At 46.7% G+C, this 15,375-nt stretch overlaps 1 protein-coding gene across 4 annotated transcripts in view; it reads left to right on the plus strand.

Annotated features, from left to right (window-relative positions):
- The window catches only part of LOC140388056 (proton myo-inositol cotransporter-like), a 296,561-nt gene that overhangs the window by 252,403 nt on the left and 28,783 nt on the right, over positions 1-15,375 (plus strand). For all 4 annotated transcript variants that reach the window (XR_011934072.1, XM_072471652.1, XM_072471651.1 and 1 more), the window contains exon 7: positions 3,327-3,452. Coding sequence is in view for 3 of the 4 variants with exons in the window: in XM_072471652.1 (XP_072327753.1) it covers positions 3,327-3,452 (126 nt within the window). In the remaining variant the exon portion in view is untranslated. The remainder of the gene's footprint in view (positions 1-3,326; positions 3,453-15,375) is intronic.

Raw genomic sequence — 15,375 nt, forward strand, 5'->3', positions numbered from 1 at the left:
AGTCCACTCCTCTGGCTGATGGCGAGTCTCGCACAGTGCCACACAAATTCTACACATCCTGTCCACTAACGATTCTCCCATTTCTACTGGTATATCGTTGGCACCCATGGCCCTATGGCTGGCCATCTAATGAGTGGCTCTCTTTACCTTATCTCGAAGTAGAGGAGACGCATTTTCAACTTGGTCTTTAAATTCCTACTCAGTCACCCTTGTAAAGGTACTCAATATTTGCACCAACAATGCAGCAATTTTCTTCGCTTCCATTTCAGTCTTGCCAGAGTGTGACAATGCGATGCAGGCGCGGTTGAAACTTTCATTTAATTGATAGAACTGTTTGGAAGAGTGTCCTTTTATTGCCTTTCTGATTCTCAGTTTCTAATTCATTAAAACAGATCATTCAGCTATTTCTCTTTATCCACTTGCAGCTTTATTTGAATTTCTGTCTTTAAACCTTGAAAATCCACATCAATTTTTCTCTTTACCTCCCTCTTGGCTTCAGTCAGGGAAAATTCTCATCAGGTATCCACCCATTATGTCTCAATGCTGCACAAATTCCACCATTTCTTTTGCAAATCACAGGAGAACATATTTTGCCAAAGCCTTTCTGGTGTTCTCTCATCAGCCTGTTAAGTTACTGGTCAGTGATTCTCCCGGGATTTTGATAGGGAAAATGCAGTGATGCAATGCCTTTGAACGTCAAGGGACGATGCTTAGATTCTGTCTTGTTGGAGACACTCGTTGTCTGGAGTAAATGTAGCTTGCCACTTATTGGCCCAAGCCTGAATGATGTTCAGGTATTTCTGCATATGAAAATGGGTTGCGTCAGTATCTGAAGAGTTGGGAATGGTGCTGAACATTGTGTAATCATCAGTGAACATCGCCACTTCGGACCTTATGATGGAGGGGGTGTCATCAAGCAGCTGAAGATAGTTGGGTCAAAGACACCAACCTGAGGATTTCTTTCAGTGATATTGTGGGGTTGACATTCTGTGCTTTTGCTAGCCTCAGTACTTTTTCCATGTGGTGCTCAACAAGGAAGTGCACTGATTCATTAGTTGAGGGAGGATGGAAGGTGGTCTTCAGCATGTGGTTTCCTTGTCATTTTTGACCTGATCCCATGGCATTTCATGGGATCCAGAGCCGAGGACTCACAAGGCCGTAATCGCCTGACTGTGTACACCGTGTTGTCACCTCTTGTGGGCCCGTCCTCTTGGTATGACAGAACTTACAAAGGAATGGTGAGGAGGAGTCTGGGACATTGGCTCTAATGTACAATTCTGTGAGTATGACCCTGTGTTACGGTCCCAGTTGATGTTATAACTGGACGGGAAGATCCCAGAATGGAACCCTCTCAAAAGACGGTAAATTTAACTTTTTTAAAATAAAAAATTGAGGAACAGAGTCACAGGTTAGCTAATTAGCTTTAACAATAAGAAAAAAGACATTTATTAAAACTGAAAAATACTCCTTTACTCCCCCCTTAATTAACAAATACACAGATTAGTACATCTTAAGCTACAATGGTCTCAGTGACACAAAGTACTTTTAAGCACACTGGCTGTAGTCAAATACACACTCACTCTGAACCCAAGTTACAAAATTTCTCTTCAGAACATCATCAAATGATTGTCACATGAAAGTTTCCAAATTCCATTCCCAAAACTTCTTTCACATAATGATTTCCATTGGTGTATTCGAAATCCAGTCCGGGTTTTCCAAATGACTTTAAAATGTTTTTTGCTCCACTTTTAACAGTGAATCCAGTATCCAGGTTTTACACCATCCCCTTTAGGATTTTTTTGTCTTGCCTGCTGTACAAACTGTTCACAATTGCTAGAACTTGTGTTCTATTAAAATGGCATTAAACTTTTGATTGATCTCTGAAGTCTGCTTTCCCACTTTAAATCTGGTAAATGTTTCTTTAACTTAGTTTTATTCTTCCTTGAACTTTTCAGAAAATTACTCTGACACCAACCTGAGGATGGTCTCTTTTCTCTTAATTTCAGTCATCTTAAGACATTCTTTCTGTCTCAAGTCCCTGGTTATCTGGACTGTAACTGGTTCTTTGGGAAGCCTGCCTCTTTGCAGCTCCCAAACTATTCCGTCTTCCTTCTGGAAGAGTTGAGAGATGTTTCTTCCTTGCTGTTCTCCTTCAACTGCCAACAAATTAAGTTAAACCAAGGACCAAGGGGTCGCACGGCGGCATAGTGGTTAGCACTGCTGCCTCACAGCGCCAGGGGCCCGGGTTCGATTCTGTGTGGAGTTTGCACATTCTCCCTGTGTTTGAATGGATTTCCTCTGGGTGCTAAGGTTTTCTCCCACAGTCTAAAGATGTGCAGGTGAGGTGGATTGGCCATGCTAAATTGTCCCTTAGGGTGGGGTTGCAGGAATAGTGCAGGGAGTGTGCCTAGGTAGGGTGGTCATTTGAAGGGTCGGTGCAGACTCGATTGGCCGAATGGCCTCCTGCATTGTAGGGATTTATGAGCTTTTTTCACTGAAAAGGGCCTCCAGTTTCCAAGCAATGCCCACATTCTTCTGCTGCTTATTTAGACCACAAGACCATAGTCCTAAGCACAATAGAAGTATAGTTGGAACTTAACCAACCCCCATGCAAACACCTTTGTCCAGCATGAATCTAACTAGAGATTTTACTTTTCCTTCCACAGAAAGATTAAATTAAACCCAATTAAAACTATACCGTATTTCTAATGTTTATCAATACAAACATAAAAACCCATAAAACTACATTTGTTTTCCTAACCCCTGTCAGGCTGTTATGGTATGACCAATCTGTTGGAGAGCACTCCCAATTTTGTGCAGATGTTAGGAGTACTTAGCAGGGTTGACTGGGCTGGGTTTTCCGTTTTGAGCTCCGCTGCCTCGGTCAATGCTGAATGGTCTGTTGGGTTTTATTCCTTTTTGACTTTTTTTTTTACCCGGATGCTACAGTTGATTTGCTTTCTTGGCCATTCCAAAGGGCAGTTCCGAGTCAACCACAACGCTCTGTGTCTGGAGTCCCATGTAGGCTAGACCAGGTTAGACAGAAGATTTTGATTTCTTTTCCTAAAGGACATGAGTGAAACTGCTGTTATTTTATGATAATCCAGTAGTCATGAATAATGAAACTCGCATTTTGCTCCAGATTTATAAATTAATTTATTGTCATTTTCTCCAATTGTCATGGCGGGCTTTGAACACGTGCCTCCAGCATATTAGACTGGGCGTCTGGATTGCTGATCCAGTTGCAATTCCCATAAATGTTGGTGTTGTGCATGTTTACTTTGATGCAAATCACAATTTTAATGGTTTTCATTTCTTAATTCCAGATCTTGCAACAACTGTATGTTGGACCCGAACTGTGGTTTTTGTTTTAAAATGGAAAGTCCCAATGTTACTGAGTCGTCCTGTGTTCCTGTCAGCAACAGATCTGAGACCATGGCTGCCTGGGGCAGGTATGAAACCTGAGCAGTATATTTTAATTATTATTTTTTTTAAATTTAGAGTACCCAATTCTTTTTTTTCTATAAAGGTGGCAATTTAGAGTGGCCAATCCACCTACCTTGCTCATCTTTGGGTTGTTGTGGTGAGACACACACAGACATGGGGAGAATGTGCAAACTCGACACGGAGAATGACCCAGGGCCGGGATCCGACCCAGGTCCTCAGCGCCGTGAAGCAGCAGTGCTAACCACTGTGCCACCGTACCGCCCCGAGCAGTATTTGTTGACTATAAGAGAAGCTAGATTACTTAACTGATACACACAGAGAAAGTGAGAAAAGATTGATTTTCATAACCTTTTAAGAAATATTTTTGATGAATGGTCTCATCTTGAAATATGAACCTGGTATTTTTCTTCTTCAGATGCTGATCATCCTGTCTCCTAGTTCCTGCGTTTTGTGTTTATTTGAGACCCCATATTTTCATTGTGGTGGAGGGGGAGTAGAATTATCTTAAACTATTTAACTTTAGTGCTGGCTTCACTTTTACATGTAGTCTAGCTTGATGTGCTTAACCAGATTACAGTCTTAATTTTATAACTTCCCAGACCCATCGGATGATTTTCATCTGGGTAGAGCAGAAAGAAGTGAGGAGGAATGCATTCGAGTCCCACCTGATTTTTGCATCATTAAAAATAATTAGGGAAGAAATTATGCAGGCATGTGAACCCCTGAATCAGTTTCCTTCTCCAGCCCAGCTCGGTGGAACAGATGAATACTTGCCCAGCTTATGTTAATGCATCTTTCATTTACACAACATCTTCCACCAGTGGAGCCCAGGATTTTTAACCTGGTCAGTTAATTTCCACGTGAAGCTGGGATTCTCTGTCCCGCCGCACCAGTTTTATTGTGCAGCGGGCCCTCGCCGACAGCAGGATTCTCTGTCCCACCACCTGGCCAATGAGATTTCCCATTGTGGGCAGCCCCACGCCGTCGGGAAATCCCCGGGTATGGGTGCGCTGACGGCGCAATGGAGAAACCCGACAACGGAGAATCCAGCCCAATATTTTTGTCCCTCTTGGGGGCTTGAGGGTTAGATGTGGAAAAATATATCCTTTTAAAAGAATGAAAAAAGTCTTATCTGGTCAATTTACCTAATTTATTAACTACCTCACATTTGAGGAACCCAACCAACTATAAATTAGTTAGATCTTTAAACAATCCGACTGCTTTTTTAGGCATTTTATTTTTTGTTCTTAAAATCTCAAATGATCGGTTTTATGGAACTAAGTTTCACAAATTGCCATGACTGAATTAAATTCATGGCTGCTGGGATGTTTGTTCAGTACTGAAGGCATGAGGCCATTATTGTATGAAATCCTTAGCTTCAACTTCACCAGAGACACAGGCTCAGAAAATCAAGGCCATTATTTGTATTCGATGCAAGATCATCACAGCAGCTCATGTCATTTGAAAATTGGTTATTGTGGAATGCTCTTCACTATCCCATCGTTTGGATGGTAGGAATTTCAGGTTTCCTTGATCCTTTCAGGGTTTACTTTTTTGACATTGTATTGGTTTTGACAGCTGTTTTGGAGCTGCAACCTTTCTGTTTACTACAATGTTATGGCTCCTTTGCAGAAAGATGCAACCAAGTATTTTGAAAAGCTGAGATGTCAAATATTCTATTTAAATATATGATTGTTTAATCATCAATTTTGCATTAATTTGTGTGTTGAACATTGGGGGATAGAGACTTTTACAATTGGTGGTCTAAGTGCAAATTGTGTTCAAAATTGCCCCAGTTTATTGAATAGTTTGTTTTAAGTTTCTGCTCAAACCTCTTTGCTGAAAGAAAAATCTCCCATAAACCATATATGGGCAATGCTTTAGAACAAAGATTTTTTTTTAAAGCTTTTGCAATAACAATTTCCTTAATATATTAAATGTGGTAACCTGGTGCAGTTTCATTAATACAGCTGAAAAAAAGCATTTCCAATCAGTATCCAGCCTATGAAAACAACCTAAGAAACTATACAAAATCATTAATGAGTTATATTGGTGCAAATTGGTCAATTTCTTATTAATAAATCAAAGATTTTTAAAGGTGCCAATTAGTGCCTCGATTGGTCAATTTTGTGCAAATTGTGCTAGAGTACCACTGAGCAGAAACTCAACAACTATATAACCTTGTGTTCTATCAAACCTTAAAACATAATTTGAAATAACTGAAAAGTGAGTTTATTGAAGTTTTTATATTTTAAAATTAATTTAAAATGCTTATAGAAAAATGTTGCTCACCTTGGTCAGTATTTTTATTGCACAGCTTTAAACAATTGTGTGTCTATCTAATAATACATTACAAATATAATTTGCTTTTCGAAGTGTAAAATTAATTAAGCGCTTTGAAATTACTGGAGTGTGAATTCCTTGAAACTATTTTGAAGTCTCAAAAACTGCTAAACACTAAGCTTAAACAATGAAGGTCATAGCACTACAAGAGGGAGGGGGAGGGTAAGAGGGCTCTGAGCTGGATACGTATTATCGAGGATCTTAAGGGAGCAATTCTCTTCCTTTAAATTCACCAAAGGCCAAATCTTAAGAAGACTTCACTTCACTACAGTAGTTACGACTGAAATCTGCCCAATGCTGCATCCGCAACTACAATCTGAAAACATGGCGAGGATTGCCTTTCCTGTGTCTACCAAGGTGACTGTGGCTCTGGTATGAATCTTGCTCTTTCCAGGCTGCTGCTGGTAATATCAGCAACATCTCACAATTTGTAGTGCACTGCTTTAAAAGAGAGGTCACGGAGGCTCTTTACCTATTGATAACGATCCGGTAGAGTGAGCACAAAGGTTTGCATCATTTACATGCTCATTGCCTTGTGTTTGCTTTATGTCAACTGACATTTGAAGAAATAAAGGAATTCCATTCTCTCAATGTGAACGCATGCAGCGCACCATGCAGTTGAATATCCTTTATTCTGGCAGTGGTCACAATTTCTTCCTTTGACCTGTGTTTGAACCTCCACACAAATCAAAGGTTGGTTACTGGGTACACAAAAGACGTGGCTCATGATTTTGGTCTGGGACTGACACATGTGGACACAGAAAACTTCTGTTGCTTGGACTGCTTTGGAGGAGTCTGGTACTCCGCTTAGCCAGTATCAAAATTTGTGGTAATGTGCTGCATAATCTGACCATCACCAAACAGGTGAGAAACTGAGGAGGAGCTGCAACAGTAAGAGAAAAGGAGGCTATAACATTGTTGAACATTTTCTGATCAAGCTTTACATGATTAAATAATTAGTGATAAGTCACATCTCTCCATTCATTCAAGTATTTGCAAAATTTTTATAACAACAAGCAAAATAATAATAACAAACAACAACATGGTAAAATAGACATTTCCCACCTTCTGTACATCTCTTTTAAAAAATATATATTTTTTTAATTAAAGTTTTGCAAAGTTTTTCATAATAAATAGTGATAATCCTAACACAGCAAAATAGAATGAATATTAACATAGTGCAAAAAGAGAATATACAATAGCAATTGACTAGACGTGACCCAACGTGCCCCAAGTCTTCCCACATCCTCCCAACGGAGCACTCGTCCCCTACGGGTCGGGTCGCTGCTGCTGCTGACGTTTTAATTTTCCCTGAGAAGCCATCGGACGGCTCAACAGCAGCAGCTCTATACACTTGGCAAAATTATTTACACACATAAGTAGGCATCGTTCCGCTTCTGCGCACTTCCGCTTCTGCGGCCCTCTCGTCTTCCCCGTTTTCTCTGTTCCTGTGGACGTTAAGTTTGTTAACGTTTCCCTGCCTCCCTCCTCCCCCTCCCAGGCTCTCCTCTATTGTTCCATCTCTTCCCTCTACCCTCTCTCCCCGCTCCTGCCCCCCCCCCCCAACCGTGGCTCGTCTTTCCTTCCTCTTAGATTTAGCTGTGTCCCCCTGTCCCCCCGCCCCGCCCCCCCCTCCCGGTCTAAATCTCCCTCTCATGCTTTGGCTACTCTCCCCTGTTTCTTCGCTACCTGGCTATTCTTCTGCTTGTTTGTTGGCCACAAACAGGTCTCGGAACAATTGGGTGAATGGCTCCCATGTTCTGTGGAAGCCGTCGTCTGACCCTCGGGTGGCGAATTTGATTTTCTCCATTTGGAGAGATTTCGAGAGGTCGGACATTTTTGCAGCTTTTGGTGGTGCTGCTGACCGCCAGCCGAACAGGATTCTACGGCTGGCGATCAGGGAGGCAAGGGCAAGGGCGTCTGCCCTCCTCCCCAGGAATAGATCTAGCTGGTCTGAAACCCCGAAGACCGCCACTTTCGGTCATGGCTCCACCCTCACCCCCACCACCTTGGACATTGCCTCGAAGAAGGCTGTCCAGTACTCCACAAGTCTGGGGCAGGACCAGAACATGTGGGCCTGGTTGGCTGGGCCTCCTTGGCACCGCTCATATCTGTCCTCCACCTCCGGGAAGAGCCTACCCATATGGGTTCTTGTTAAGTGGGCTCGATGTACCACTTTTAGTTGCGTCAGGCTGAGCCTTGCTCACGTGGAGGTGGAGTTGGCCCTATGCAGTGCTTCGCTCCAGAGTCCCCACCCTATTTCGATCCCCAGGTCCTCCTCCCACTTCATTCTTGTTGCATCCAATACGGTGTCGGCCCCTTCTACCAGTCGGTCATACATGTCACTACAGTTTCCTTTATCTAGTATGCTTGCGTCCAGTAACTCTTCCAGTAGTGTCTGTCGTGGTGGTTGTGGGTATGTCCCTGTCTCCTTTCGTAGGAAGTTTTTAGTTGCAGGTACCTTAGCTCGTTCCCCCTGGCTAGCTGGAATTTCTCTGTCAGTTCGCTTAGTGTTGCGATCCTGCCGTCAGTGTCCTTCTGTCCTGTCCCCACCTTTTTTTAAAAATATATTTTATTGAAATTTTTTTCCAAACAAAAATGTTTTCCCTCTTACAAAGCAAACGTAACAGTAAAGAGATTTTAACAATAAACAAATAACTAAACCCCATAATCATTTAACATAAACTAAAAATCTCCCCCTCCCCCCCGGGTTGCTGCTGCAGGTCATCTGTCTTCCCTCTAACGTTCCTCTAGGTAGTCGCGAAATGGCTGCCACCGCCTGGTGAACCCTTGAGCCGATCCTCTCGGCAAACTTTATCCGCTCCAGTTTAATGAACCCCGCCATATCGTTTACCCAGGCCTCCAGTCCGGGGGGTTTCGCCTCCTTCCACATGAGTAGGATCCTACGCCGGGCTACTAGGGATGCAAAGGCCACAACGTCGGCCTCTTTCGCCTCCTGCACTCCCGGCTCATCCGCAACTCCAAATAGAGCTAGCCCCCAGCCTGGTTTGACCCGGGCCTTCACCACCTTCGAAATCACTCCCGTCACTCCCTTCCAATACCCCTCCAGTGCCGGGCACGCCCAAAACATATGTGCGTGGTTTGCCGGGCTTCCGCCGCACCTCCCACATTTGTCCTCCACTCCAAAGAACCTGCTCAGTCTTGCTCCCGTTATGTGTGCTCTATGTAGCACCTTGAATTGAATCAGGCCATGCCTGGCGCATGAGGAAGAGGAGTTTACCCTGCTTAGGGCATCAGCCCACATACTTTCCTCAATCTCCTCCCCTAGCTCTTCTTCCCACTTTCCTTTTAGTTCGCCGACCAACTCCTCCCCCCCTTCCCTCATCTCTCGGTATATCTCTGACACCTTGCCCTCTCCGACCCACATCCCTGAAAGCACTCTGTCCTGAGTCCCCTGTGTCGGGAGCAGCGGAAATTCCCTCACCTGTTGTCTAGTAAACGCTCTCACCTGCATCTATCTCAGGAAGTTTCCCCGGGGCAACTTATACTTTTCCTCCAATGCCCCCAAGCTCGCAAAAGTCCCATCTATAAATAAATCTCCCACCCTCCTAATTACCAACTGGTGCCAGCTCTGAAATCCTCCATCCATTCTTCCTGGGGCAAACCTATGGTTGTTCCTGATTGGGGACCCCACCAGGGCTCCCCGCACACCTCTCTGTCGCCTCCACTGTCCCCAGATATTCAATGTTGCCGCCACCACCGGGTTCGTGGTAAACGTTTTTGGTGAGAACGGTAGCGGCGCCGTCACCAGCGCCTCTAAACTCGTCCCTTTATAGGACTTTCTCTCCAGTCTTTTCCACGCCGCTCCCTCTCCCTCCATCATCCATTTACGTATCATTGCCACATTGGCGGCCCAATAGTAGTCGCCCAAGTTCGGTAGTGCCAATCCTCCTCTGTCCCTGCTACGCTGAAGGAACCCCCTCCTTACTCTCGGAACTTTCCCTGCCCACACGAAGCTCGTGATGCTCCTGTCTATTTTATTGAAAAAGGTCTTAGTGATTAGTATAGGGAGACATTGAAATACAAATAAGAACCTCGGGAGGACCATCATCTTAATTGCCTGCACCCTGCCCGCCAGCGACAGAGGCTGCATGTCCCACCTCTTGAAGTCCTCCTCCATTTGTTCTACCAGCCGTGTCAGATTAAGTCTGTGCAAGGTTCCCCAGCTCCTAGCGATCTGAATCCCCAGGTATCGGAAGTTTCTTTCCACTTTCCTTCGAGGCAGGCCTTCCATCTCTCTGCTCTGGTCCCCTGGATGTATCACAAATAATTCACTCTTCCCCATGTTTAGCCTATACCCCGAGAAATCCCCGAACTCCCTCAACATTCGCATAACCTCTATCATCCCCCCCGCTGGGTCCGACACGTATAACAATAGGTCATCCGCGTATAGCGAGACTCGGTGTTCTTCTCCCCCTCTAATCACCCCTCTCCATTTCCTGGAGTCTCTCAACGCCATGGCCAAAGGTTCAATTGCCAACGCGAACAACAGTGGAGACAGCGGGCATCCCTGTCTTGTTCCCCTATATAGTCGGAAATACTCCGATCTTTGTCGACCCGTGACTACACTTGCCGTTGGGGCCCCATAAAGAAGTTTGACCCAGCTAATAAACCCGTTCCCGAACCCAAACCTCCTTAACACCTCCCATAGATACTCCCACTCCACCCTATCAAATGCCTTCTCTGCATCCTTTGCCGCCACTATCTCTGCCTCCCCCTCCACTGGGGGCATCATTATCACCCCTAATAGTCGTCGCACGTTAACATTCAGTTGTCTCCCTTTTACGAATCCTGTCTGGTCTTCGTGCACCACCCCCGGGACACAGTCCTCTATCCTCGATGCCAGTACCTTTGCTAGCAATTTGGCGTCCACGTTCAATAATGAAATAGGTCTATAGGACCCGCACTGCAACGGATCTTTATCCCTCTTCAAAATTAGCGATATCGTCACCTCCAACATTGTCGGGGGTAAAGTCCCTCCTTCCCTGGCCTCATTGAATATCCTCACCAACAACGGGGCCAACAAGTCCACATATTTTCTGTAAAATTCCACCGGGAACCCGTCTGGTCCCGGAGCCTTCCCTGCTCCCCAGTCCCTTAATAACCTCGTCCACCCCAATCGGTGCCCCCAGGCCTTCCACCCTCGGGAACCTCAATTGATCCAGGAACTGCCGCATCCTCTCCTCTCCCTCTGGGGGTTGAGACCTATACAGTCCCTCATAAAAGGTCTTGAACACCTCATTTATCTTCCCTGCTCTTCGCACCGTGTCTCCCTTTCGTCTCTAATTCCCCCTATCTCCCTCGCTGCTGTCCTCTTTCGCAACTGATGAGCCAGCAGGCGACTAGCCTTTTCCCCATATTCATACCTCCTCCCCTGTGCCTTCCTCCACAGCACCTCCGCCTTTCTGGTGGTCAGGAGGTCAAACTCCGTCTGGAGTCGTCTCCTCTCCCTGTACAGTCCCTCCTCCGGGGTCTCTGCAAATTCCCTATCCACCCTTAAAATCTCCCCCAGTAATCTTTCCCTTTCCTTGGCCTCTGTTTTCCCTTTGTGGGCCCCAATGGAGATCAGCTCCCCTCTGACCACCGCTTTTAGTGCTTCCCATACCACTCCCACAGGGACCTCGCCATCGTCATTGACCTCCAAGTATCTCTCGATACACCCCCGCACTCTTCCACACACTCCCTCGTCCGCCATCAATCCCACATCTAATCGCCAAAGTGCTCTCTGCTCCCTTTCCTCTCCTAGTTCCAGGTCCACCCAGTGTGGGGCATGGTCCGAAACCGCTATGGCTGAATACTCAGCTTCTTCCACCCTAGAGATCAACGACCTTCCCAAAACAAAAAAATCTATCCGGGAGTACACTTTATGGACATGGGAGAAGAAGGAGAACTCCCTAGCCCTAGGTCTAAGAAATCGCCATGGATCCACTACCCCCATTTGGTCCATAAACCCCTTAAGCACCTTGGCCGCTGCCGGCCTTCTTCCGGTCTTTGAGCTGGATCTATCTAGCCCCAGGTCCAGCACCGTATTAAAGTCCCCTCCTAAAATCAAGTTTCCTACCTCCAGGTCCGGTATACGCCCCAGCATCCGTCTCATAAATCCCGCATCGTCCCAATTCGGGGCATATACATTAACCAACACGACCTCCATTCCCTCCAGCCTGCCACTCACCATTACATATCTACCTCCGCTATCTGCTACGATGTTCTTTGCTTCAAATGCTACCCGTTTCCCCACCAATATCGCCACCCCTCTATTCTTTGCGTCTAGTCCTGAGTGGAACACCTGTCCCACCCATCCTTTCCTTAATCTAACTTGGTCCGCCACCTTCAGGTGCGTCTCTTGGAGCATAACCACGTCTGCCCTTAGTCCTTTCAAATGCGCGAGCACTCGGGCCCTTTTAATCGGTCCTTTCAGGCCTCTCACGTTCCACGTGATCAGCCTCACTAGGGGGCTACCTGCCCCCCTCCCGTGTCGACTAGCCATTACCTTCTCTAGGCCAGTCCCATATCCCACCTCCGCGCTCCCACTCGCTCCCCCAGCGTCGCATACCATCCCCGTCCACCCACTCTTTAGCCATTTCCTTTTGGATTTCCGCAGCAGCAACCCAGTTGTTGTCGTCCCCCCCCCCCCCCCGTCCCCCCCCGCTAGATCTCTTTCTAGCGTGATTGCTCCCCCCATATTACTTCCGTAAGTGAGCTGACTTCAACTGACCCCGGCTACTCCTGCTCACTCCTCGACCCACCCGTGTGGGGAACTCCCATCCGCCTTGCGCCTGTCTTCCCGCCATATTCTTTCTGGCGCGGGAACATCCCTTTACCTGACCCGCCTCTTGTGGCACAGCTCCCTTTCCCCTCCCCCTCCCCTTCCTCATTCTCCATCTATGTCCCATCTTTCCCCCCTCACCGGTGCCCACATTTCCCAATGTCTCCCCCCTTCCCAATTTACTTCTCTATTAACATCAACCATAACATTAACAATAACATTTCCTGCAGTATCAGTCCCTCAGTTCCGATCCAATTTCTCCTTTTTAATAAAGCTCCATGCTTCCTCCGCCGTCTCGAAATAATGGTGTCTCTCCTGATACGTGACCCATAGTCTTGCCGGCTGCAGCATCCCGAACTTCACCTTCTTTTTATGCAACACCTCCTTGGCTCGGTTAAAACTCGCCCTCCTTCTCGCCACCTCCGCACTCCAATCCTGGTACACCCGTACCACTGCATTCTCCCATCTGCTACTCCGCACCTTTTTAGCCCATCTCAGGACCTCTTCTCTATCCTTAAGGCGGTGAAATCGCATGATTTTCGCCCTGGGTGGTTCTCCCGCTTTTGGTCTTCTCGCCGGGATCCGATGTGCCCACTCCAACTCCAAGGGGCCCGCAGGGGCCTCAGCACCCATCAGTGAGCTCAGCATCGTACTTGCATAAGCTCCACAGTCCGCTCCTTCCACCCCCTCAGGGAGACCCAGTATCCGAAGGTTCTTTCTTCGAGCTCCGTTTTCTAGGGCCTCGATCCTTTCAGTACACTTTTTATGAAGTGCCTCGTGCGTCTGTGTTTTGACCGCCAGGCCCAGGATCTCGTCCTCATTATCCGTCACCTTCTGCTCCACCACGCGGAGCTCTGTCTCCTGGGTCTTTTGTGTCTCCTTGAGCCCCTCAATTGCCTGCAGCATCGGGGTCAGCACCTCCCTCTTTAGTAGCTCCACACACCGTCTCAAAAATTCGTCCTGTTCGGGCCCCCATGTCGCCTGAGCTTTCTCCGCCGCCATCTGGTGCTTCTCCCTTTCTGTCTCTTTGGTCGACGATTCCTCGCGCTGCAGCCGCCGCCGCCGGTATTTTCCTCCTTCGTTGGGGGGGGACTCCCTTCTCACTCACCCCACACCGGGTTGCGTCGCCCACAAATTTCCCGTTGGGGCTCTTAAAAGAGCCCAAAGGTCCGTCGGAGCTGGAGCCGCCGAAACGTGCGGCTAGCAAGGCATCACCGCAACCGGAAGTCCCTGTCCCCACCTTTTGAAGGTGACGTCAGTCAGCGCTGGCGTGAACCTATGGTTGTTGCAGATGGGAGCTTTACCCAATATTCTGGTCAGGCCAAATTGTTGCCGTAGTTGGTTCCAGGACTGGACGGTGGCTATTACCACCGGGCTGCTGGAGTGTTTTTTGGGTGGGGATGTGTGCGCCACCGTGGCGAGGGCCCGGAGGGAGGTCCCCATGCAGGAATCTCTCCATTCATGAACAATTCCATGTTCCTTATCCCTCCTCTGTCACGTCACAAAAAATGTCAACAATGCAAAACTGAGACAGCGCAAACTGTTTAAAAGTGCAAGGTCACAATCGATGATGGAGGTGAGAAACCTATAAATCATCCTATGGGGAATGAGAAGGGAGAGACCATCCCTATAATCCAGATACCCATTGAAATTTGTAACTATCTCCGGACGAGATTAAAAATGAAAAGTACTGATATTGAAACAATGGCTGCCACAGGCAGATCCATCCAAAATCTCTTGGAAATACATAATCGATGAAGTATTTCAAGACGAGGCTGCCCACCACTGGAGAGAGGTTACAAGTGACACAGGCAGTGATTAGAAAGCCTTCAGCAGAGGAAGCGTGCCAAGGGCTGCTCGTGCTCTCCCTCTCTCTTTTGGAATAAGCATGTCGCCCAGTTTGAAAAGTCCACTCTACCAGAAACTGTACCAGCAAACTGAAATCTCGTAATAGTAACAGTATTATCTACATCTGACCGTATCCGGTACCAGAATGGAACCCAGGCTTAAAAGACTGCAACTTCCACTTTTCTTGCAGAAAATGTGCGTGAACAGACTCGGAAGGCTGTCAATTAGCTTTTGACGACAGGAAAAAACATTTCTTAAACTTTTAACTATGATACAATGCTCCTACACTCACCTCTATCTTCACAAATGTGGGCAGATTTTAAGGATAACACAGGTTACAAAATAAATCTTGTGCTATAATGTTCACAGTAAATACACACCTTGTAAACCAATAGACCAACTGTGGCCACACACACCACACTCTGAAACCAAATGGCAGATGCCACCCAATTGAACTTCTATGGATTTCTCCTCTAAATATACCCCCAGATGATTATTACACTGTGAGCCAATGGGCCTCACTGGACTCTGGCTTCCATACGAGTGTTTCGCAAACTCTACTCTCGAAAATGTACATCTTCGAATCTTCTTCCAAACAATACCTTCCTCAGCTGGTTTCAGCAAGGATCCACTTCTAGGATTTCCAACTCTACTTTCAGTATTCCTCTGCCTTGAATTCAAACTTGCACACAGGTATTCAGTAGTGCCAACAGCACACCATTGCTTCACAAGCTATATAAGGTCACCAACCCTAGGATTGTTTCAGATATCTGGGGCTGGATTCTCCGCCAGAGGGATGCTCCATTTTGCCAGCAGCCAAGTTTTCCCGATGGCGTGGGGCTGCCCACAATGGGAAACCCCATTGACTAGCCGGCGTAACTGAGCGTCCCACCGGCGGGGTAAAACAGAAATGTGGCGGGGCGGAGAATCCAACCCCTGGCTTCTGGCTA

This window comes from Scyliorhinus torazame, chromosome 13 (genome assembly GCF_047496885.1).
Source record: "Scyliorhinus torazame isolate Kashiwa2021f chromosome 13, sScyTor2.1, whole genome shotgun sequence".
NCBI lineage: Eukaryota > Metazoa > Chordata > Chondrichthyes > Carcharhiniformes > Scyliorhinidae > Scyliorhinus > Scyliorhinus torazame.